The 23693-nt window shown below is 38.7% G+C and overlaps 1 protein-coding gene across 3 annotated transcripts in view; it reads left to right on the plus strand.

Annotated features, from left to right (window-relative positions):
• The window catches only part of arhgap39 (Rho GTPase activating protein 39), a 297080-nt gene that overhangs the window by 83540 nt on the left and 189847 nt on the right, over positions 1 to 23693 (plus strand). The window contains exons 9-10 of one of the 3 annotated variants that reach the window (XM_087298723.1): positions 1496 to 1587; positions 20488 to 20657. The exons of the other annotated variants lie outside the window; for them this stretch is intronic. Coding sequence (XP_087154849.1) covers positions 1496 to 1587; positions 20488 to 20657 — 262 coding nt within the window. The remainder of the gene's footprint in view (positions 1 to 1495; positions 1588 to 20487; positions 20658 to 23693) is intronic. 3 annotated transcript variants of the gene reach the window in all.

Consider the following 23693-nt stretch of genomic DNA (forward strand, 5'->3'; position numbering starts at 1 on the left):
ATATATATATATATATATATATATATATATATATTTACTAATACAATAATGTTGTATTCCCAAATACAATGCACAAATGTGAACTTTTACACCATGTTTTCTAATGAAGCTTGAATCAGAAACACTCATAAGCATCTCTTATAGTTATGAAATGAACCTAATGACACTCTGAGATGTTTAATTATCAAATAAAATCAGCATTAAGATGACTCGGTCTTCATAGCGGCTGGAAATACTTTTCAGGCCTAATTATGAGTTTTCAGTCCTAATTAACCTGCATGAACCTGAGCAGATTAACACATATAGTCCATTAACCACTGCAGCAGTGTACAGTAGCTGGCTTTCCTGTGCTAAAGGCACAATATGTAAGATTAAAATATCCTAAAACCACTAGAACAGTCATGTTTATGATTGGTTCCTTTCGTTTTACATGTAATTAGTTATGCTTTATAATTATGACTGAACCCTTGAAGAAAACGTTGATATTATTAGTAAATAGTGTGAAACCTGTTTAATATTCAACTGAAAAATCATTAGTGCGTTGAGTAACAAAAACACCATAATAAATTTTATGTTAGACCCTAAAAATGTATATACTCACTCACTGGCCACTTTATTAGGTACACCTTACTAGTATTGTGTTGGATTCCCCTTTGCCTTCTGAACTGCCTTAATTCTTCGTGGCGTAGATTAAATCCATGATGCCAATCTCCCGTTCCACCACATCCCAAAGCTGCCCTATTGGATTGAGCTCTGGTGACAGTGGAGGCCATTTGAGTACAGTGAACTGATTGTCATGTTCAAGAAACCAGTCTGAGGTGATTCACGCTTTATGACATGGTGTGTTATCCTGCTGGAAGTAGCCATCAGAAGATGGAGACACGGTGCTCATAAAGGGATGGACATGGTCAGCAACAATACTCAGGTAGGCTGTGGCGTTGACACAATGCTCAATTGGTACTAATGAACCCAAAGAAAATCTCCCCCACACCATTACACCACCACCACCAGCCTGAACCGCTGACACAAGGCAGGATGGATCCATGCTTTCATGTTGTTGACGCCAAATTCTGAGCCGAGCATCCGAATGTGTCAGCAGAAATGGAGACTCATCAGAGCAGCAACGTTTCTCCAATCTTCTATTGTCCAGTTTTGGTGAGTCTGTGTGAATTGTAGCCTCAGTTTCCTGTTCTCAGCTGACAGGAGCGGCACCCGGTGTGGTCTTCTGCTGCTGTAGCCCATCCGCCTCAAGGTTGGACGTGTTGTGTGTTCAGAGATGCTCTTCTGCAGAGCTCGGTTGTATCGAGTGCTTATTTGAGTTACTGTTGCCTTTATATCAGCTGGAACCAGTCTGGCCATTCTCCTCTGGCATCAACAAAGTTAGACAGGTGTACCTAATAAAGTGGCCGGTGAGTGTATATACATTAAAAAGTTACTATTAATCACTATATACTGACATCTATACGGTGTGTGTATGTGTGTGTGTGTGTTGCAGGGTGCCTGGAGACATTGATGAAGTAAACGCACTGAAGTTACAGGTGGACCAGTGGAAAGTGCCCACCGGCCTGGAGGACCCACATATTCCAGGTATGCTTTAGTCCGATCCTAGTGATGTAGTTTTATCTGCAGGGCGTTATGGGTAATATTTGCCATTCGTGCATCTTGAGCTGATTATCTTTATGCAATACTGTATAGATGCGATGCACTAATTTTCTTTCACAATAGTAAACACACTAGACTGAAAATACTTTGAAAGAGATTTTTACTTATTAACTTGTGCACTTTGTAATTTTTTTATCATCATTTTTTAAACCTCTTGGGATTTGTAATCTTTTTCAAGAGTGTCATAGATGACATACAGTACAAATTCATTCATTCATTTTCTTGTCGGCTTAGTCCCTTTATTAATCCGGGGTCACCACAGCGGAATGAACCGCCAACTTATCCAGCAAGTTTCTATGCAGCGGATGCCCTTCCAGCTGCAACCCATCTCTGGGAAACATCCACACACATTCATACACTACAGACAATTTGGCCTACCCAATGACTGTAAAAAATATGAACGACGCGACAGCCCCTTTTCCCATTGAACGCCTTGAGGGCAAAACGCCTGCTTGACGGGCACAAACTGTCGCAAAAGACTGCTGAAATTGGAGCCTTGACATGCGCAGAAGGACTGTCTGATGGAGCCAGAGGAGGAGCCGCGAAAATGAGCGGAGTCGAGCTTCCAACCAAACGCTTTATGTAAAATCAACCACGCCCCCCGAACTGCTCAGCATGCGTTTGCTGTCATATCAACACAAATGGATGTAATAACGTTAACAAATATGAGGGTTTTATATATTTAATCGCGCCAGCTCCAACTTACTCGCGGCGTCGCGGGCTGATTCCGGCTCGCTCGGCCGCCGCATCTGGCTCGATTGACTCGGGCTGAAATCGGGCAGTGAGTCCAGGCATCCGGAGTAGGTCCAGCAGAGGTAGTCAGTCTGAGCTCTGAGGGGTAAGTCTCCGGCAGGCGAGAATCTAGCCGGAACTGGCCCGAGTGTATTTTGCTATCTGGGTGGTTAGGCGTGTATCAGCAAACTAATAAAGCTCGAAAAAAGCCCTGAACTTAGCGAATAAACAGTGTTCCACCAGATTATGTATGTCAGAAACTGTAGTTTACTGCTGAACTCATTTTGGTAAAATAACACAGAAATCCAATAATAACACTTCAGTCTCCTGCCGAAGCTCAGACGCGCTGCTTTGAGAAACTGTCAATCACAGCTGTCAATCACGATGACACACCCAGCATTAAATTACTGTAAAAACAAACTGTTTACAAAAATGAAGATCTGCACCTATTTCAGCACAATAACCAGTGCCTTAATCCACCAGAACTATCTTTCAGGACATTTTATTGCAAGTGTAATACATTTTTTTATTTGGACTCAAGTCTCCTTCATTAACACGGAGGAGGCGGGCTTTATGACTTGTACTGCAGCCAGCCCCTAGGGGGCGATCTAACGGCCGAGACCTTCACTCAAACGCAGGCTTGCGGCACACTTGGGCCTACCCAATTCACCTGTACCGCATGTCTTTGGACTGTGGGAGAAACCGGAGCACCCGGAGGAAACCCACGCGAAGGCAGGGAGAACATGCAAACTCCACACAGAAACGCCAACTGAGCCGAGGTTCGAACCAGCGCCCTTCTTGCTGTGAGGCGACAGCACTACCTACTGCGCCACTGCCTCGCCCTACAGTACAAACATATTTTTAAAAACAAATGAAGACATTTAAATCAATACAAAATACAATTAAGCTTGTAAACCATATAATTGTACCACTGATGCATATCCAGGCTTACAAATGATTTTAAAACAAGACATTTGTAATCATAAGATTGTATTTAAGATCAATTTAAAATGATATATTTAATTCATAGAGCTTAACATTAACAGCTAACAAGCACACAGATGTTACTCGTGTGCGAACTCACGTCAAACACGGTAGTAGTTAGTCGAAGGGCTGGCGGCAGGCAAACACAGAATGAATAAGCAGGCATCGGTCAGAGGCTGGCGGCTAGGATCAAAGTCAGGATTCAGGCTGGGTTCGAGACAGGCGGCAGGCAAGACTTGGTCGATGAACAGTTCGGGTTGACAACAGAGAAAGCAGGCAAGCAGTAGAACGCTTAGTAATGTTTGCTGGGGGCAGAACAAGACTTCACAATGAGGTGAGTGTTTGTGCTGCTTATAAAGGTGTGTGTGGTGATTACTGGGATGTGCTGCAGGTGTGTGTGGCAATCAGACTTTGGGAATGACGTAATGTTAGAAGTCCGGTGATGGTGACCTCTGCTGGCCAGCGAGGGGAATGACTGCGACCGAGTCGGTGACAGTTATATTATATTGCGAGTAATTACAAATAAATTGACAAGTAGAACGCCTTATTTTACAATTTTATAAAATGTACTTTGATTTATGAATACGTCTGTGCATTTTATAAACTATTATGTTTTTAATATCATAGCTAATTTCAAATAACTAAGTTCTTTAGTCTTTGCCATGATACATAATATTTTACTAGTTTTTTAGCAAGATACTAGTATTCACCTTAAAGGTGACCTATTATACTTCTTTTACAATAAAGTAGAGAAGTCTCTTATGTGCCTAGAGTGTGTCTGTGTTTGAGTTTGAGCTACGAATAGCACACAGATAATGTTTTCTAACTCTCTGAAACTAGCCCTTTTAGGCTTTGATCCTAATTGGGGTGTGAGTTGTGACTGTCGCTTTAAATTCAAATGAGATTGTGCTCTTTTCAGAAGAGGGCGGAGCTACAAACACCTGTGTGTCAGCATAGTGGCAGATTCAAAACTCCAATACCAGACGGCTGCTTCTCACTCAAGGCTGCTGTTAATTCTAATGAGGGAGGGATGGTCACTAGTGGGCGGGGCTTTTCCCCCTCCCCTCTGATGACACGTACAAAGGAAGAATGTCAATCAAAGTGTCTCTGCAGACTGTTTATATCAAGTCTGATTATACACAATAGAGTTGATCAATTGTATTCATTAGAGGCTGGATATATTCACACACTGCTGACACGCAACTGTGTTTGAGCCCCTTGTAAAAGGGATTTTTGCATAATAGGTGCCCTATAATGTGCAATTTAAAGGCTTAACTAGGGTAAGTAGGTTAACTAGGCAAGTTAGGTTGTTTAAATCATTGGACAACATTGGTTTGTTCTGTAGCCAATCGCAAAAAACAACTGCAAATAATAGTTAATGTGTTAAATGTATTAAAACAGAATTACACAGGTGAGCTAATAATTTAGCTTTCAGCTGTACATAAAGAAATCAAAATATTGTGCAGACCTTTAAAGGGCACCTATTGTGCAAAAATCACTTTTATAAGGGTTTTAAACACAGTTGTGTGTCAGCAGTGTGTGAATAAATCCAGCTACCAATAGCAAACATTAATAATTACATTGTTTTATAGTCAGATTTGATCAAAACAGTGTGCAGAAACACTTGGATTGACATTCTCCCTTTGGACGTGTCATCAGAAGGAGAATGCCCCGCCCACTGGTGACCATATCTCCCTCATTAGCATATAAGCAGGGCTTTACATTAACACCAGCCAACCCGCCAAATGCGGGTAGATTTGGGCGGCGGCGGGTAAGACAGGCACTCCCACTAGCCACTTTGGCTGATTGAAAATAATTTTCCCAGATAATAATTCTTAAAAGCAGAGTTCGACAATAAGGACAATATGCATGCACAGGCGATCGAGAAGCAACACGACTGACAAAAATAATTGCGTTCGCAACTTCGCGCGAGCAAAGCAGGTGAATACCGATTGAGAGGATAATCACTCGCGCTAACAGCTGAGGTGATGCGCGCGACTGTTTATAACGCATGCGCGCTCCCGTTTCCTTTTGTGAAGCAACTGTGTCTAGAAACACAACTGATGCGATCGGTTCTCTTTTAAATAGACTGAACAAAAATAAAGGAACGTGCACCTACCTACAGTCTTGCTGCTTTCAAGAGTTCCAGAGTTGACTTATTGTAAGCAGCGCCAGTTGCTTTCGGTTTAACCTTTCTTTGAACAGATTATTTACGGGTCTATCATTACCCATGCGTGTGTGATCATCCTTTAATTATCACACAGTATGTTTTTACCTGCTTTCTTTTGCATTAATATGCCCTAGTAGCAAAGAATTCTGGCCCAGATTTGGCAAAAAGCTGGCACAGCAGGCATTTATCCAGCACTCGCATACAGCAAACATGGCCCGGGTTTGGCAGAGGTGGCACCGTTTTTAAGGCGGCACACAAGATTTGGGCCAGATGAAAAACGTAGTATTTGGCCCAGATTTAAAAATTTGATAAGTGGGCCATGTGAGTTTGGCCAGTCTTGACCCACATTTAAAATACACTAAAATCATTTTTGAGTAAAGAAAAAAAATTCTACCAATCAGGTCACTTTGAGAAAAAGCGTGCCCATAGTGTGCCTAAAGCGCATCACTCCATGGGTTTATCAATTTCATTGCAATCGTGACACACCAACCTATCTGGCCCAGTTCAGGCCCAGTTGTGAGTTATTAACTTGGCTGAGACTTGGCCCAGATATGGTCCGTGTTTGGCCCTTGTCTGGAAGCCAGATTTGGTCCAGTCATGTACCGTAATTCACTGCGGCATGTGGGCCAAGCAAAACCTGATTGTGTGGGCCAGAGCTGGGCCAGAGAAAGTTTGCTATGTGGGTGGTTTAATTATCATTTTTCACAATAACATTCAGGCACGTGCACACATAGGGCTCAACCTGTGCAGTGCACATGCCCTTTTTAGTCTTGGATATAAAGTGCCCTTCCAAAATGAAATAAAGTGCGGTCTCTGCACGGGCCTGATAACACTGCTTTAATGGGAGAATAACTCCCCATTTATGTGTAGTTAACTGGTGATCTGGGACCTTTAGTCAGTTCACATGAATGTGCATATGTTTTGTTTAATAAAAAGTATAGTATTCAGCTATGTATTGCATGTTTTCACACATTTAAAATTTGTGGCTACAAAATAATTACCTGTTTATTTATGGTGTGGTTGGAGATAAATAGGGTAAATCCTTCCATTTTGGGCTCTGAACATTATGAAAACTGATTTTAATAAATGAAACTCTGACCCATTTGCTCAGGATTATTGAGCAAGCTCATACACGACACGCAAAAACTCTAAATCAGTGGTCACCAAACTTGTTCCTGGAGGGCCGGTGCCCTGCAGATTTTAGCTCCAACCCTAATCAAACACACCTGAACAAGCTAATCAAGCTCTTACTAGGTATACTTGTGTAACGAGGAGACTGACACGGAGGGATCCATTATGCAGTATTTATTAAATCACAACTTCACTCAAACACACAATATGCACCGGAGTGCACACACACATCCACAGTAGTAGTATGGGTATCAAGACTGATGATGAACAGACACAGAGTGAGTTAAGCAGGCTTGGGTTAAGGGCAGGCAGCGAGGATGAGAGTCCGTATAACAGGCGTGGTTCGTGGGCAGGCAGAGAGAGAGTCAGGGTCCGTGTAACAAGCGTGAGTCGTGGGCAGGCAGAAGGCGAAGCAGAGTAAGAGACAGGCTGGAGTCGTGCACAGGAGATCAGGCTGGAGATAACGCTCAGAAATGCTGGCCGGGGCTAAACAAGACTTCGCACTGCACGAGTGTTTGAGTGCGGCTTATAAGAGGTACGTGGGTCATTAGCCAGATTCCAATCAGGTGTATGCGTAATCAGTGTAGATGGATGACGTAATGCTAAAAGTCCGGAGATGGTGGCCTCTGCTGGCCAGCGAGGGGAGTTACTGGGACCGAGTCGGTGACAACTTGAAACATCCAAGCAGGTTTGTTGAGGCAAGATGGAGCTAAACCCTGCAGGGACACCGGCCCTCCAGGACCAGGATTGGTGACCCCTGCTCTAAATGAAATAATTTTAGCATGTCGAAGTCATATTTATGTGTATGAAATATATCTTCCCAACAATAAAATTGTGGCTAGTTAAAATGGCGAGTGGCTAGTAATGTTGGAAAACTAAGTTAATGTCAAGCCCTGCATATAACATTCGTCTTGTTTTTGAATCTGCCACTGTGCTGACACCAAGCGGCAACCTCCCGCTCTCCCTCAGGAAGCCAATATGGAAGTAACTAAAACTGCAATTCATCTGAAATTCCGCTAGTCCTGGCCGCTCCTGGCTCCAAAACAGAGCAAAGTTTAATTGAGCCCACTGTTAGAATGGCCAACTTTACAGCAGAAAAAAAGGTGTTTACAGCCTGTACAAAAAAAAGATTTGGGTTCATACAGCTAATATTACCCTTCATGACAACTGTGAGGGGGTGAATTTTTTATAACTCATCCGTTTCCTTTATATTAAGTTATATTAAGTTTGCATAATTAAGGGCGTGGCCACTTGAGTGACAGCTAGGTCTCGTTGGTCGCCGTCACGTCACCTCAGCTGAATCCTGCAGATTAGCCACTGAACTCGGCATATTTATCGTATTTCTGTGTTGTTTTATATGGCTTTACACAGTCAACTGCCTTTTGGACTTGTTTCCTACAATTATTAGATGGCATGACATGCTGAGTGCACTTAATTGTGCTCACAAACCATTCACGTGGCCTCCGTTTCCCATGTGAGTAAAGTTATATACTTATATACCATCTCTATACATGTATTTGTTTTATTTAAGATCATTTATGGTTTATATTTATATTTAGAGCTGTAATGCACTGCAGAATCTGTCAGATTGATTAGCTGTGGGCTCTAGATCAGTCGTCTGAAGTGTTGTCATACAGTGTTATGCTGGATTTCATCAATAGTCTTACAGTAACTAACACAGACTATATCTGAAGTGTTTGGAAGTAATTCGCGTTTTCCTCCTGTTGAAAAACGTCATCAGAACAATGTTTAGTGGCTCATTGTATTACAGCAGTGTTTTTAAAAGACTAAACACTTTATTGATATAGTGTACAACCAAGCACAAGTGGTCAGAACACAAACGAGTCGCAGGTGATGAAGTACTAAGCGTTTCTCCCAAAGTAAAGTGTGTCTGAACCAGGTCCAAGCTAAATGCAGCATGCGTCTGTAGCTCTGCCTCTTTGCCCTTGTTTGGTATCCCGCCGTGGGTGTGCATCAGAGACTTATTATACATCTTGTTATAAGAGTCATTTCCCAGTGATGGGTTGCAGCTGGAAGGGCATCCACTGTGTAAAACATATGCTGGATAAATTGGCGGTTCATTCCGCTGTGGCGACCCCAGATTAAAAAAGGGACTAAGCCGAAAAGGAAATGAATGCATGATCAAAAAGGGTCATACTAGGTGACCTTCCAGGAATATATTTCCGGGGACACCTGAGATTTAGATTTCATCTTGTGAAAAGGGCCTAGAGGAAGCGCTTCAGCACTAATCTTTGGCTAGGTGTTGTATTATTGTGGGATTAGTCCAGCTCTTTTCTGTGGTGTATGGCGCTTCACACCTGTAGCCTGAGGCGTTCTGCAATGGCCCACTTCTCTCTGAATATAAATAGCTCCAACTTCCCACACACAGTAGGAGGATCAACAACTCTCACAGCCTTTTCCTCAAGAGAAACACTGCTTTATTCTACAGCAGTACATCGGATCACACCATTTATGCCTCTTTCAGCTTGTCGTCTTTAATACACGTATTTGATGCATTTTTTAATGCAAGTTTTAATCATTAGTTTGCATGTTCTCCCCGTGTTGGCGTGGGTTTCCTCCGGGTGCTCCGGTTTCAGTCCAAACACATGCGCTATAGGGGAATTGATGAGCTAAATTGGCCGTAGTGTATGTGTGAATGAGTGTGTATGGGTGTTTCTTAGAACTGGGTTGCATCCGCTGTGTAAAACATATGCTGGAATAGTTGGCGGTTCATTCCGCTGTGGTGACCACCACTGATAAATAAGTGACTAAGACCAAGGGAAATGAATGAATGAAGTTTTACTCACTTTAAATCTCTGTTGTTTTAATTTCTGGTGCTTGATTTGTGTCGTTTTTTTATTCTTTTGGCTAAGAGCGACACTTTAAGGTAATTCTGTCATCATTCATCAATCATAAACCCTGTTTGAGTTCTGTTGAACACGTATAATGAAGTATACTGGACAACACAGCCATTGAATTGCATAGTATTTTTGTTCCTACTATGGATGTCAGTAGCTACGTTTCAATCCACCTATTTGTATGCTCTTTTTGGAAGTGTGCATAACAATATGCCTCATAGAAATGCACTGCAAAAAAAAAAATGCTCTTCTTTCTTTGATTTTTTGTCTATTTTTGAGTCTAAATATCTCACAATTCTTAAATCAAGAAGAATATTCTACACAAGCAAAACATATTGTCTTGTTTTCAGCAATAATATGCCAAAAATAAGTAAGTTTTTACCTAAAACAAGCAAAATAATCTGCCAATGGGGTCAGCAAAATAATCTTGTTTTTCCTTTTGACATAAGATTATTTTGCTTACCCCATTGGCAGATTATTTTGCTTGTTTTAGGTAAAAACTTACTTATTTTTGGCATATTATTGCTGAAAACAAGACAATATGTTTTGCTTGTCTAGAAAATTCTTCTTGATTTAAGAATTATGAGATATTTGGACTAGAAACAAGACACAAAATCTAAGTAAGAAAAGCTTTTTTTGCAGTGTGCTAAGATGTGCATAATAAATAAAAAAATGCACATAAAAAAGCTTATTTGCTTTTATTTTTAGAAATATCTGACATTCATACAGGTAAGCTTGAGAGAAATCTGACATGTTGATAATTGTGGCCAAAAAAGCAATCACTAGGCATTGGTTTCTTCCTGAACTCCCTACAATCCAAGAGTTGTTGGAAATTATACATGATATTTAGGTTATGGAGGGTTTCACTGTGGAGCACCTTCGCCTCACAGCAAGAAGGTCGCTGGTTTAAGTCCCGACTGTGTCAGTTGTCATTTCTGTGTGGAGTTTGCATGTTTTCCCTGTGTTGGCGTGGGTTTCCTCCGGATGCTCCGGTTTTAGTCCAAACACATGCGCTATAGGGGAATTGATGAGCTAAATTGGCCGTAGTGTATGAGTGTGTGTGTGAATGAGTGTGTATGGGTGTTTCTTAGAACTGGGTTGCAGCTGGGAGGGCATCCGCTGTGTAAAACATATGCTGGAATAGTTGGCGGTTCATTCCGCTGTGGTGACCACCACTGATAAATAAGTGACTAAGACCAAGGGAAATGAATGAATGAAGTTTTACTCACTTTAAATCTCTGTTGTTTTAATTTCTGGTGCTTGATTTGTGTCGTTTTTTTATTCTTTTGGCTAAGAGCAACACTTTAAGGTAATTCTGTCATCATTCATCAATCCTCAAACCCTGTTTGAGTTCTGTTGAACACGTATAATGAAGTGTACTGGACAACACAGCCATTGAATTGCATAGTATTTTTGTTCCTACTATGGATGTCAGTAGCCACGTTTCAATCCACCTATTTGTATGCTCTTTTTGGAAGTGTGCATAACAATATGCCTCATAGAAATGCACTGCAAAAAAAAAAAATGCTCTTCTTTCTTTGATTTTTTGTCTATTTTTGGGTCTAAATATCTCACAATTCTTAAATCAAGAAGAATATTCTACACAAGCAAAACATATTGCCTTGTTTTCAGCAATAATATGCCAAAAATAAGTAAGTTTTTACCTAAAACAAGCAAAATAATCTGCCAATGGGGTCAGCAAAATAATCTTGTTTTTCCTTTTGACATAAGATTATTTTGCTTACCCCATTGGCAGATTATTTTGCTTGTTTTAGGTAAAAACTTACTTATTTTTGGCATATTATTGCTGAAAACAAGACAATATGTTTTGCTTGTCTAGAAAATTCTTCTTGATTTAAGAATTATGAGATATTTGGACTAGAAACAAGACACAAAATCTAAGTAAGAAAAGCTTTTTTTGCAGTGTGCTAAGATGTGCATAATAAATAAAAAAATGCACATAAAAAAGCTTATTTGCTTTTATTTTTAGAAATATCTGACATTCATACAGGTAAGCTTGAGAGAAATCTGACATGTTGATAATTGTGGCCAAAAAAGCAATCACTAGGCATTGGTTTCTTCCTGAACTCCCTACAATCCAAGAGTTGTTGGAAATTATACATGATATTTAGGTTATGGAGGGTTTCACTGTGGAGCACCTTCGCCTCACAGCAAGAAGGTCGCTGGTTTAAGTCCCGACTGTGTCAGTTGTCATTTCTGTGTGGAGTTTGCATGTTTTCCCTGTGTTGGCGTGGGTTTCCTCCGGATGCTCCGGTTTTAGTCCAAACACATGCGCTATAGGGGAATTGATGAGCTAAATTGGCCGTAGTGTATGAGTGTGTGTGTGAATGAGTGTGTATGGGTGTTTCTTAGAACTGGGTTGCAGCTGGGAGGGCATCCGCTGTGTAAAACATATGCTGGAATAGTTGGCGGTTCATTCCGCTGTGGTGACCACTGATAAATAAGTGACTAAGACCAAGGGAAATGAATGAATGAAGTTTTACTCACTTTAAATCTCTGTTGTTTTAATTTCTGGTGCTTGATTTGTGTCGTTTTTTTATTCTTTTGGCTAAGAGCGACACTTTAAGGTAATTCTGTCATCATTCATCAATCATAAACCCTGTTTGAGTTCTGTTGAACACGTATAATGAAGTATACTGGACAACACAGCCATTGAATTGCATAGTATTTTTGTTCCTACTATGGATGTCAGTAGCCACATTTCAATCCACCTATTTGTATGCTCTTTTTGGAAGTGTGCATAACAATATGCTTCATAGAAATGCTAAGATGTGCATAATAAATAAAAAAAAATGCACATAAAAAAGCTTATTTGCTTTTATTTTTAGAAATATCTGACATTCATACAGGTAAGCTTGAGAAAAATCTGACATGTTGATAATTGCGGCCAAAAAAGCAATCACTAGGCATTGGTTTCTTTCTGAACTCCCTTCAATCCAAGAGTGGTTGGAAATTATACATGACATTTAGGTTATGGAGGGTTTCACTGTGGAGCACCTTCGCCTCACAGCAAGAAGGTCTCTGGTTTGAGTCCCGACTGTGTCAGTTGTCACTTCTGTGTGGAGTTTGCATGTTCTCCCTGTGTTGGTGTGGGTTTCCTCCGGGTGCTCCAGTTTCCCCCAAAGTATACACATGCGCTATAGGGGAATTGAGCAAATAAAATTACCGTAGTTTATGAGTGTGTGAATGCAAGAATGTGTGGGTGTTTCTCAGGTTGTGGCTGGAAGGGCATCCACTCTGTAAAACATATGCTGGAATATTTGGCGGTTCATTCTGCTGTGGTCACCCCTGATACATTAGAGACTAAGCCGAAGGAAAATGAATGAATGAACGAGTTTCAGTAATCGTAGTGGATCAAAGTACAGCAAAGTTTACTGTTTGCACACTTTACATTAACTCTTCTGCAAACCACTCAGTAATAAAAATAAAATAATAGTTTAAGCAAACACAAAACCACACAAATGCAGCTTAAAGGAGTAAAATGATTCAATTATGATTCAGTGATACTGAAAGCAGCAGCAGATAGTTCAGCTCAGATCTGGAGAATATAATAAACCGTCTGAAACTGAACTCCAGAACTGAGACTCAGTGCAAACCAACACATATCAGTGATCCAGCATCTACATTTAATCATGTTAAAGAGCTTTAATATGTGTTCATTAGATCAGTGGTTCTTAAACTTTGGTACGTGTATCACTAGTGGTACGCAGACTTCCTACAGTGGTAGGCAGAGGAATCCAATATGTCATATGAACATGCAACATATATTTCATGCCCATATTTATGAGGTCCAAGCAACATTTGCAGCTTTTGTTGAATAGGAGACTAAAGGTTAACACTTTACAGTTAACTACAGGAGTTATTTTTACTTTTTAAGAACAGTAGCCTACCATGTTTAATTAACTTTTAAAAGCACATTTTAATATAAACATTGACATTTTATTTAGTTTTTTTGTTTTTTTTAAATAGACATAGTACAGTGTTAATGTTCAAACTATTCATAATGTTTAAAGTGGCTGATAATAATAATAATTTTCTTAATAATAGTAGTTTTTCTGCCATGTTTTTAAACTGTGCAGAGCTGTAGCTGGGCCGACTACGCAACCTTATTTCAATACTGGTCATTATGGTGGTACTTAAAGGGGTCATTTATTTCTGAGGTGGTACTTGATGAAAAAAGTCTGAGAACGACTGCATTAGATTATAAACATTACCATTTGGCTGGAGTGCAGTGAGTGCACTATTCTGTGCTTCTGATTGGCTGTATTTACATTTCTGTCCTGTTTCGTCTGGTGCAAACAGCCTAATTGCTCGTCACTGCTAATCTCATCATGTTGCGTTTTGTTAGGACACGGGACTACAATGTCACCTGCTCACCTAATGTTTACGCTCCTAATATTTATATTATTTGCTAATTAATATCCTCATGGGGAACTCTGAATCTGCTTCTCATTTTGGAGGCTGCTACTGTTCACTGGAGGTCACATTTCAGTCAAGGACATACACTTTGAGAGTCTTCCTGACTGACTGAATGAAAATATGCTCTTTTCCACCAAGGCAACCCGGGTGCTGAAATATAATTGGCTGAACTGGCAGTGGGCGGGTTAAAAGACCAAAACAAAACAGCCGTTCTACCAGAAAGACTTTAGGAGGCAGATAAACGTTTGAACATTTATTGTGAATTGTTTGCATGAATGAGAGTTCGTTATGGTTCTTTTATAAAGTTCTTTGGCGTAAGCCCTGTCTATAGTGCAGAACTCTGAATGAGCTGGCAGATCCTGCCTGAAGATGAAGGCAGGGCGAAGCCAACCCCCTGAGTGGAGACGAGGCCGACCTGGTGGTGGCAGTGATGGGGAGGATGGAGGGAAACTTCCGCAACGTCACCTGAATACAGCGAACAGATTGTTTAGATGAACTTTTATACATGGCTTGCTTGGTTGTTATAGGCTGATGAGATAATTATTATGAATGACGTGACATCTCAGTCTTCCTGGTAGAACCTTCGCTAAAACTTTCATTTCTGGATCCTCAAAGCAGAATATCTGACGTCAGCATTGTTTCTCAGATAAACAAGAATGTTCTGAGCATGTCTCTGAAATATCTGCAAACATACAATGGTGTTTTTATACTTTGGAAGAGTGAAAAACTCACATAAAGCATCTTCAAGATAACATTAGACCACAGCAATGATCAAACTTCCGCTCTGAATCATTCTGTAATAAAATGAATCATTCAGATTGTGCATTATTTATTATTACTACTGCATTTCCTCCAGTTGTCTCAGATGTCTGGTTTCCGATTATTTTAGCGATTCCACCAGTTGCTGCCGTTCCCAGAAATCATTTACAAAGCTGCTTTTATCCATTGACCCATATTCACCACCAGAGTCTCCCTTTGGAGCCATTTCTGGAAATCTAGTAACATGAGAAGTAATGAAGCCATTAGGAAGTAACACACTTCTGACACACTGCTCTTAAAATGCCAGAATAACACAGATGATACTGATCTAGAGAACCAAACCCATTTGAAAGCGCAGTTCATACAGAAATGTAAATTCTGCCATCATTTTCCTGACCTCTACTTGTTTCAAACCTGTTTGAGTTTCTTTATTTTTTGAACATATGAAGAACGCTGTAATAAAAGCAGCCATTGACTTTCATAGTATTTTTTTGTTTCTACAGTGGAAGTCAATGGCTGCTTTTGTCCATCAATCTTCTAACATTCTTGTTTTGTGATGAAAAAAGAACAATTACAACCATTTGAGTGTGAGTCAGGCCCTTTCTACAAGAATGTGCTTATTTTCAAAAACACATTTATTTCTGCATGGTTTGACTGTTCGTCCACATAAAAATACAGTATTAGGGGACTGAAATCCAAAATTTCTGAAAACTCTGGCCAGGGTGAAGAGTTTGCGAAACTCAGGGTGGTCGTGTGGACATTAAGGCCCCGTTTACACTAATGCGTTTTGTTTGAAAACGCATAAGTTTTGCTACGGTTATGCCATCCGTCCACACTACGCCGGAGTTCTCGAGCGCCGAAAACGGAGCGTTTCGAAAACGCTGGAGAGGCCGTTTTCATTCTGAAACGCTGCTGCTCCGTCTCAGTGTGGATGGGGAAAGTCGGAGACATCTGAAAACGACTTTCGCCTCTCTGATTGGGGCTTTTCCTGAATATTAAGTAGCCTAACACACAGTTCAGTCCTGAATCTTCTCCGTGTAAGTTCAGACTTCGCAAGTTTGATCAAGGCTGCATCTCTTCTTCTCAGTTTGATATGGAAAACATACCGAGGACACGGGTAAATCTTCAAAGGCAACAGTGTACTTTATAACTTCATTCACATCACCTTGGCTACGTTGTTTCACTTTCTCAACAATAAAATGTAAACATGATTTAAGGAACTGCCTATTTTCATTTTATTATTAGCAACTTAACAGACAGCAGAAATGTTGAGGCGTCGTGCTGCATATATGAGCGTCATCTTCACTGTGTGGATATTTATAACAAAACGGAGCCGATAACAACTGTCTCCTTTCAATTTCAGTGAAAATACGAAACACACCCTCTCTTTTGCTGAATATCAGTTTTAATAATCGATAATGGCCATTATAAAAGTATAACATACAATAAGTTTATACATTGTAGGAAATAAAGGCAAGCGATCAGTCAATGTACCTGGATTAATCATTAACTTATCTTTGCGCTTAACCAAAACATGTTACCCGTGAACAAGTAACTTAATAGATTCCAATGACCAAAGTCAGGGAATTGGCCTATGTCGTTAGATAAAGACAACAACATGAATGAAATATCACGTTTAGCAAATATAGTGAGATTAGATCCAGCGGGAGATGCGTGATGAGCAGTCCGACAAGCAGAGCTCTCATCTGGGTAGAATGCTGGAGCGCTTGCCCGAGAGCGTCTGTGTGGTCACGTGATGTGCGTTTTCAGCGTTTTGGTGTGGACGGAGAGCAGTTCAGAAACGCTGGGTAAAACGCGAGTGTGGACGTGGATCGTTTTCATTCTACAACGCCGTTTTAAAACTAAAACGCACTAGTGTAAACGGGGCCTCAGGGTGGTCGTGTGGACTTTAAAGGGCCATGAAACCCCCTCGTTTCAGCAGGGTGTTTTCACACCTCTACTTTGGAAAAAGTCAGAAAAGTGGGCGTGTCCAGCTCTGTTTAGGGGGGAGTGTCGGAGGAACTAAAGTGGGAGGGTGTGGGAGTGTCTATTTGGGCACGCGCGAGTTTCAGAGTCAAAACACACACACACACACACACAGGGGAGAAAGTGATGGTGTTTAACCTACATGGGCATCTGTAGTCGAATTATTTGCCAAATGATTAAATGGTGGACTTTAACTGCAGTTTGGCTCTTTCATTCAGGGAATTCATTCATGTCCCTCGCAACAAACGAGATCTTTGATTCGAGGAGCTGCTCTAAGCGTGTATTTTTTCATGCAATGTTTGATACCGCACGGCGAATGAGAGAAAAAAACCCTCCGCATTTCCAAGAAACTTAGATGCACACGGCAGGTAGTGTCAGAAAGCCGCGTGTGTTTTTCCGGTCACAAAATGCGGCGAAAATCCTACACGAGGTTAAAGTTTGGTTGTGGTGCTAACATGTTTACACTCGGTGCAATAGTTAACTTAGTTCGATACGAACAAACTGAATAAACAAAGAGCACTGGTCGCTCACCTACCAAATCTGTAGAGACAGGACAATCACCAGCAACTAGAGCCGCGTCTTTATTAAGAGGAGACTACAAGCGAATCCGGATCTCAGCGTTTGCAGATGAGAACAGCTCTCAGGTAAACAATAATCCTCCTTAGACACGTAAGTTATTGTTGTCGCGCGTCGTGTACACTGTTAATACACATGTGACTCCAGCTGCGCTCTCACAGAGAGAAAATGAAAACAAAACTTCACTGCAGCAAACTATAAAAGCAACACTTCACACTTGTTTTGCCAACACAACGTGGCGTCTCTGTCGTCTAAACACTGCGACAGTAATGAATATTAATGAAGTTGCACAATAGAGCGCGCTGATTGGTTTGAACCAAGCCTTACTCATGCATGAATGCAGCACACTGTAAGACGTAATAAGACACACTCTGGCACAGACGTCCAGTCTGCACGCTGGAATACACGCTATTATGTCATGACCGAGACGCAGCTTCAAAAATTAGTTTCAAACCGGAAGTACGAATTTGCTTAAAATAACGCAAAAACAACCAATTTACACTTTTTAGTGAAATATAGGTGTCCTAATAGTGTTTTTAGCAGTGTGGGACACATATACCACTGTCAACAGCTCAACACATATGTTTTGGTGTTTCGTGACCCTTTAAAAGCAGAGTTTTTGCCTCATGACTTCTTTCTGCTTTCTCCATCCTGATTGGCCAAAACAGTGATGGCATCAGCCTGAATGATGTGTGTTTTTGTAATATCCAGCAATGATGCATTTATTGAACCCAGGCTCATTGAAAATAACATATTTCTGATGTGCTGGAATATAGACAGCGCCCTCTAGTGATTTTGTCATCTTTAACGTGTAACAAAATAAACCTGGAGTAACATATTTTACGTTTCAGTGTACATTTAAGATGACAAAATCACTAGAGGGTGGTGTATGTTTTTATTTTAAATATGAAATACGTTACTTAGGGTACCTTTACTTGTACGTTTCAGACGTTTCTATATTTCTGAAATATGTTACTTAGAGTTCCTTATATGTTTCAGATGTCGAATCCACTAGAGGGCGATGTCCATATTTCTGAAATATGTTACTTAGAGTTCCTTTCCTTATATGTTTCAGATGTCGAATCCACTAGAGGGCGCTGTCTATATTTCTGAAATACGTTACTTAGAGTTCCTTATATGTTTCAGATGTCGAATCCACTAGAGGGCGATGTCCATATTTCTGAAATATGTTACTTAGAGTTCCTTATATGTTTCAGATGTCGAATCCACTAGAGGGCGATGTCTATATTTCTGAAATAGGTTATTAAGAGTTCCTTTCCTTATATGTTTCAGATGTCGAATCCACTAGAGGGCGCTGTCTATATTTCTGAAATACGTTACTTAGAGTTCCTTATATGTTTCAGATGTCGAATCCACTAGAGGGCGATGTCCATATTTCTGAAATATGTTACTTAGAGTTCCTTATATGTTTCAGATGTCGAATCCACTAGAGGGCGCTGTCTATGTTTCTGAAATACGTTACTTAGAGTTCCTTTCCTTATATGTTTCAGATGTTGAATCCACTAGAGGGCGCTGTCTATATTTCTGAAATACGTTACTTAGAGTTCCTTATATGTTTCAGATGTCGAATCCACTAGAGGGTTATGTCTATATTTCTGAAATAGGTTATTAAGAGTTCCTTTCCTTATATGTTTCAGATGTCGAATCCACTAGAGGGCGATGTCCATATTTCTGAAATATGTTACTTAGAGTTCCTTATATGTTTCAGATGTCGAATCCACTAGAGGGCGATGTCTATATTTCTGAAATAGGTTATTAAGAGTTCCTTTCCTTATATGTTTCAGATGTCGAATCCACTAGAGGGCGCTGTCTATATTTCTGAAATACGTTACTTAGAGTTCCTTATATGTTTCAGATGTCGAATCCACTAGAGGGCGATGTCTATGTTTCTGAAATATGTTACTTAGTGCTCCTTATATGTTTCAGATGTCGAATCCACTAGAGGGCGCTGTCTATGTTTCTGAAATACGTTACTTAGAGTTCCTTTCCTCATATGTTTCAGATGTCAAATCCACTAGAGGGCGCTGTCTATAATTCTGCAAATCTGAAATACCTTACTTAGAGTTCCTTTCCTTATATGTTTCAGATGTCGAATCCACTAGAGGGCGCTGTCTATATTTCTGAAATATGTTACTTAGTGTTCCTTATATGTTTCAGATGTCGAATCCACTAGAGGGCGCTGTCTATGTTTCTGAAATACGTTACTTAGAGTTTCTTTCCTCATGTTTCAGATGTCAAATCCACTAGAGGGCGCTGTCTATAATTCTGCAAATCTGAAATACGTTACTTAGAGTTCCTTTCCTTATATGTTTCAGATGTCGAATCCACTAGAGGGCGATGTCTATAATTCTGAAGTATGTTACTTAGAGTACCTTTTATTGTACGTTTCAGATAACAATTCCACCACAGGGCACTGTCTACTTTTTGGAAAATCTGCAATTTGTTGCCTATTGTACATTTTGTTCTACATCTAGGTGACACATATGCTAAAGTGCGCTGTCTATATTTTAGCAAATCTGAAATTCTTTATATAGGGTATGTTTTGTTACGTTTCAGATGAAAAATCCACTAGAGGGCACTGTCTACATTTTTGCAAATCTGAAATATGTTATATGGGTATGTTCTGTTATGTTTCAAATGGCAAATCCACCAGAGGGTGCTGCCTAAATTTTTGCAAATCTAAAAAACATTACTTAGAGTATCTTTTATTGTACGTTTCAGATGATTAATCCACTAGAGGGCACTGTCTACATTTTGGCAAATCTAAAATGCGTTACTTAGGGTATGTTTTCGATATACGTTTCAAATGACAAATACACTGGAGGGTGCTGTATATATATATTAGCAAATCTGAAATATATTATTTAGGGTACGTTTTGTTATGCTTCAGATGGCAAATCCACTTAAAGGCACTGGCTACATTTTTGCAAATCTAAAATATGTTACTTAGAGTATCTTTTGATGTATGTTTCAGATGACTAATCCACTAGAGGGCACTGTATATATTTTAGCAAATCTGAAATATGTAATTAGGCTATGTTTTGGTATGTTTCACATGGGAAATCCACTAGAGTGCGCTGTGTACATTTTCACGAATATGAAATATGTTACTTTTATGCTGATTTCTCAGTGTTTTTCACAGTGCACTGTGTGTTTGTGTGTGTGTAGCGTCTCTGCTGAAGCTGTGGTACCGAGAGCTGGAGGAGCCGGTGATTCCTCATGAGTTTTATGAGCAGTGTGTGATGAACTACGACAGTCCTGCGGCCGCTGTTAATGTCGTCCTCAACCTCCCTCACATCAACAAACTGGTGCTCTGCTACCTCATCCGCTTCCTACAGGTCTGTCTGTCTCTGTGTCTGTAGATCTGTCTGTCTGTCCGTTCATCTCTTTTGGTTTTGGTCTGTTTAAGCCAAAATGAAGTCCAAGCCAAAAATGCAAACACAGGCAACAGCTTATTTCATAATTCAACTCGATTCAGTTCACGTTTATTTGTAGCTCTTTTCACAATGATTATTATTTCAAAGCTGCTTTACAGGTGCACATTACTACATTCAAATTATTACAAATACTCTTATGTTCTTTGGAATAAGCTGCATTTTGTCGGCCGTTTACCTCACCTCAACAAACAGCCCACCAGAGGCCACGATGGAGAGGTACTTGGCAACAATGCCTGATGAGAAATCCTCCAAACGCTTATAAATAACCCACGCAATAGCAGAGTGCATTAAAATGCTGCCGCTAATGTGGTGGGAGATGGTCTCACAGCGCAGTATTCAACAAGCAACTAATGTGTTAATTTAATTGCATTCTCAATTGTTACAACAACGTGGGATTAGCGAGGAAATGTGGGATCATTTCTATATACAATGTCCCATAAATACATGCAAATTGCTTATATGACATACAAGTTCATATTAGGATTTCACATATATAAAATATATGTAGTATATACAACATATATTACGAAATATTGCAAAAATGGCCATTTACCTATTTATTTTTCAATTTTATTTATAATTTCAATCATGATAAAGCCTTTAGTCTAATGTATGTTAATATATGCAAATTACATATGACATACAAGTTCATGGATTTCACAAGTAAAAAAATAAATAAATAAAATAAATAAATAAATATATATATATATATATATATATATATATATATATATATATATATATATATATATATATATATGCAACACAAAATATTACTAAAATGGCTAGTTCCTGTTTTTTTGCAAATATTATATATAATTTCATTCATATTAAATCCTTTAGTCTTATATATGGAAATATATGCAAATTGCACATGGCATAAAAGTTAATATATAAAATATATGTAGTATATACAACAAATATTACAAAATATTACCAAAATGCCCATTCATCTATATATTTTTCGAATGTTATATATGTCATTTCTGTCACAGTTGAGGTTGGGGAAAAGGAGCGAGGACTCAAATGGTGCAGCAAATATTGGGTATTTATTGATAAAAATAAAAAGCAAAACAGCAAAACCAACTACCCCGAGGGGAAAAACACTAGCAAAGCAAATAAATACACAATTAAACATGACTGGGCAGGCTGGCAGGGGTCAGAACTGGAAACACGACAGGACAACGCAACATATGATGACAAACTAGCACAGGACAGCAGACATGAGGAGAATATAAGGTGAAGTAAATTAACACAAACAGATAAACTTAACTAATAATGGGTTAACAAGGAGGGTGGGACTAGACAAAAGACATGCACATGACACAGAGAGACAATACAAGCCATGCGCTCACAACACGCAGCCAATGAGGGTCAATCCGCGTGTTCATGACAACAAAAGCACGCGGTGCATGTACACAACACCAACAGAAGACTAAACGCGAGACACTAATACACGATGAATGAAAACACTCACCGTGCACTCACACACGCAGCGTGCATGTTTCATCCCAGCGCTGACCGAAACCGAAACCAACTAGACTGAGACCCTGGAATGAAACACCACCGGCAGAAAGACGAACATAATTACAAATACATCATTTCAAACATAATAAACACTTTAGTCTTATATACGGAAATATATGCAAATTTAGTTATATATATATATATATATATATACATATATATATATATATATATATATATATATATATATATATATATATATATAAAGTACATGTTGTAAATGCAACATATCTTACAAAATATTACAACAATGTTCATTTATTTACATTTTTCATAAATATTCAATCATAATAAAACAAACCAAAAAAAAATCTAAATCAAACCAAAAAATCATAAAAAATATATAATATTTCTGTTGTATATGCATCATATATTACAAAATGTCACCAAAATGGCCATTTACCTATATATGTTTTTTATCATTATATATCACTTCAGTCATAATAAACCCTTTAGTTTTATATATGGAAATATATGCAAATACATATGACATACAAGTTAATGTTTGGATTTTGCATGTATAAAATGTCGTATATGCAACGTATATTACAAAATATTTGCAAAATGCCCATTTAGCTATATATTTTTCAATCTTGTTTCAATCATTATAAACCCTTTAGTCTTATAAATGGAAATATATGCAAATTATATATTACGTACAAGTTTATATACAAAATATGTTGTATATACAACATATTTTACAAACTATTGCAAAACTGGCCATTTATCTATATTTTTTTCAATCATTATATGTATATTCTATTATAATACACCCTTTAGAAATATACAACTTCTACCACAATACACCTTTTAGTCTTATAAATGGAAATATATGCAAATAAATGACATGTATGACATAATAAGTTCATATTTGGATTTTGCATATGTAAAATATATGTCGTATATGCAACATTTATTAAAAAAATATTGCAAAAATGGCCATTTATCTGGATTTCTTATATTGTTATATGTCATTTTTATTTATATACACCCTTTAGAAATATGCAATTTCTATCATAATACATCTTTTATTCTTATGAATGGAAATATGTGCAAATAAATTACATTTATGAAAATAAAATATTACAAAAATGCCAATTTAGCTATATATTTTTCAATCTCATTTCAATTATAATGCCATTTACATTTATGTTTTCAATTAATTTATAATAATAATAATAATAATATAAAATATAACATAATAATAACAAACACTTTAGACTTATATATGGAAATATATGCAAATTACATACAAGTTTATATATAGAACAGTAGTATATACAACATTCAAATTATTACCAAAATGCACATTTATCTATATATTTTTCAATAGTTATATATGTCATTTCAATCATAATAAACAATTTAGTCATATAAATGGAAATATCTGCAAATAAATTACATTTATAA

Source organism: Danio rerio, chromosome 20 (assembly GCF_052040795.2).
Source record: "Danio rerio strain M-AB ecotype USA chromosome 20, GRCz13ab, whole genome shotgun sequence".
Classification (NCBI taxonomy): domain Eukaryota; kingdom Metazoa; phylum Chordata; class Actinopteri; order Cypriniformes; family Danionidae; genus Danio; species Danio rerio.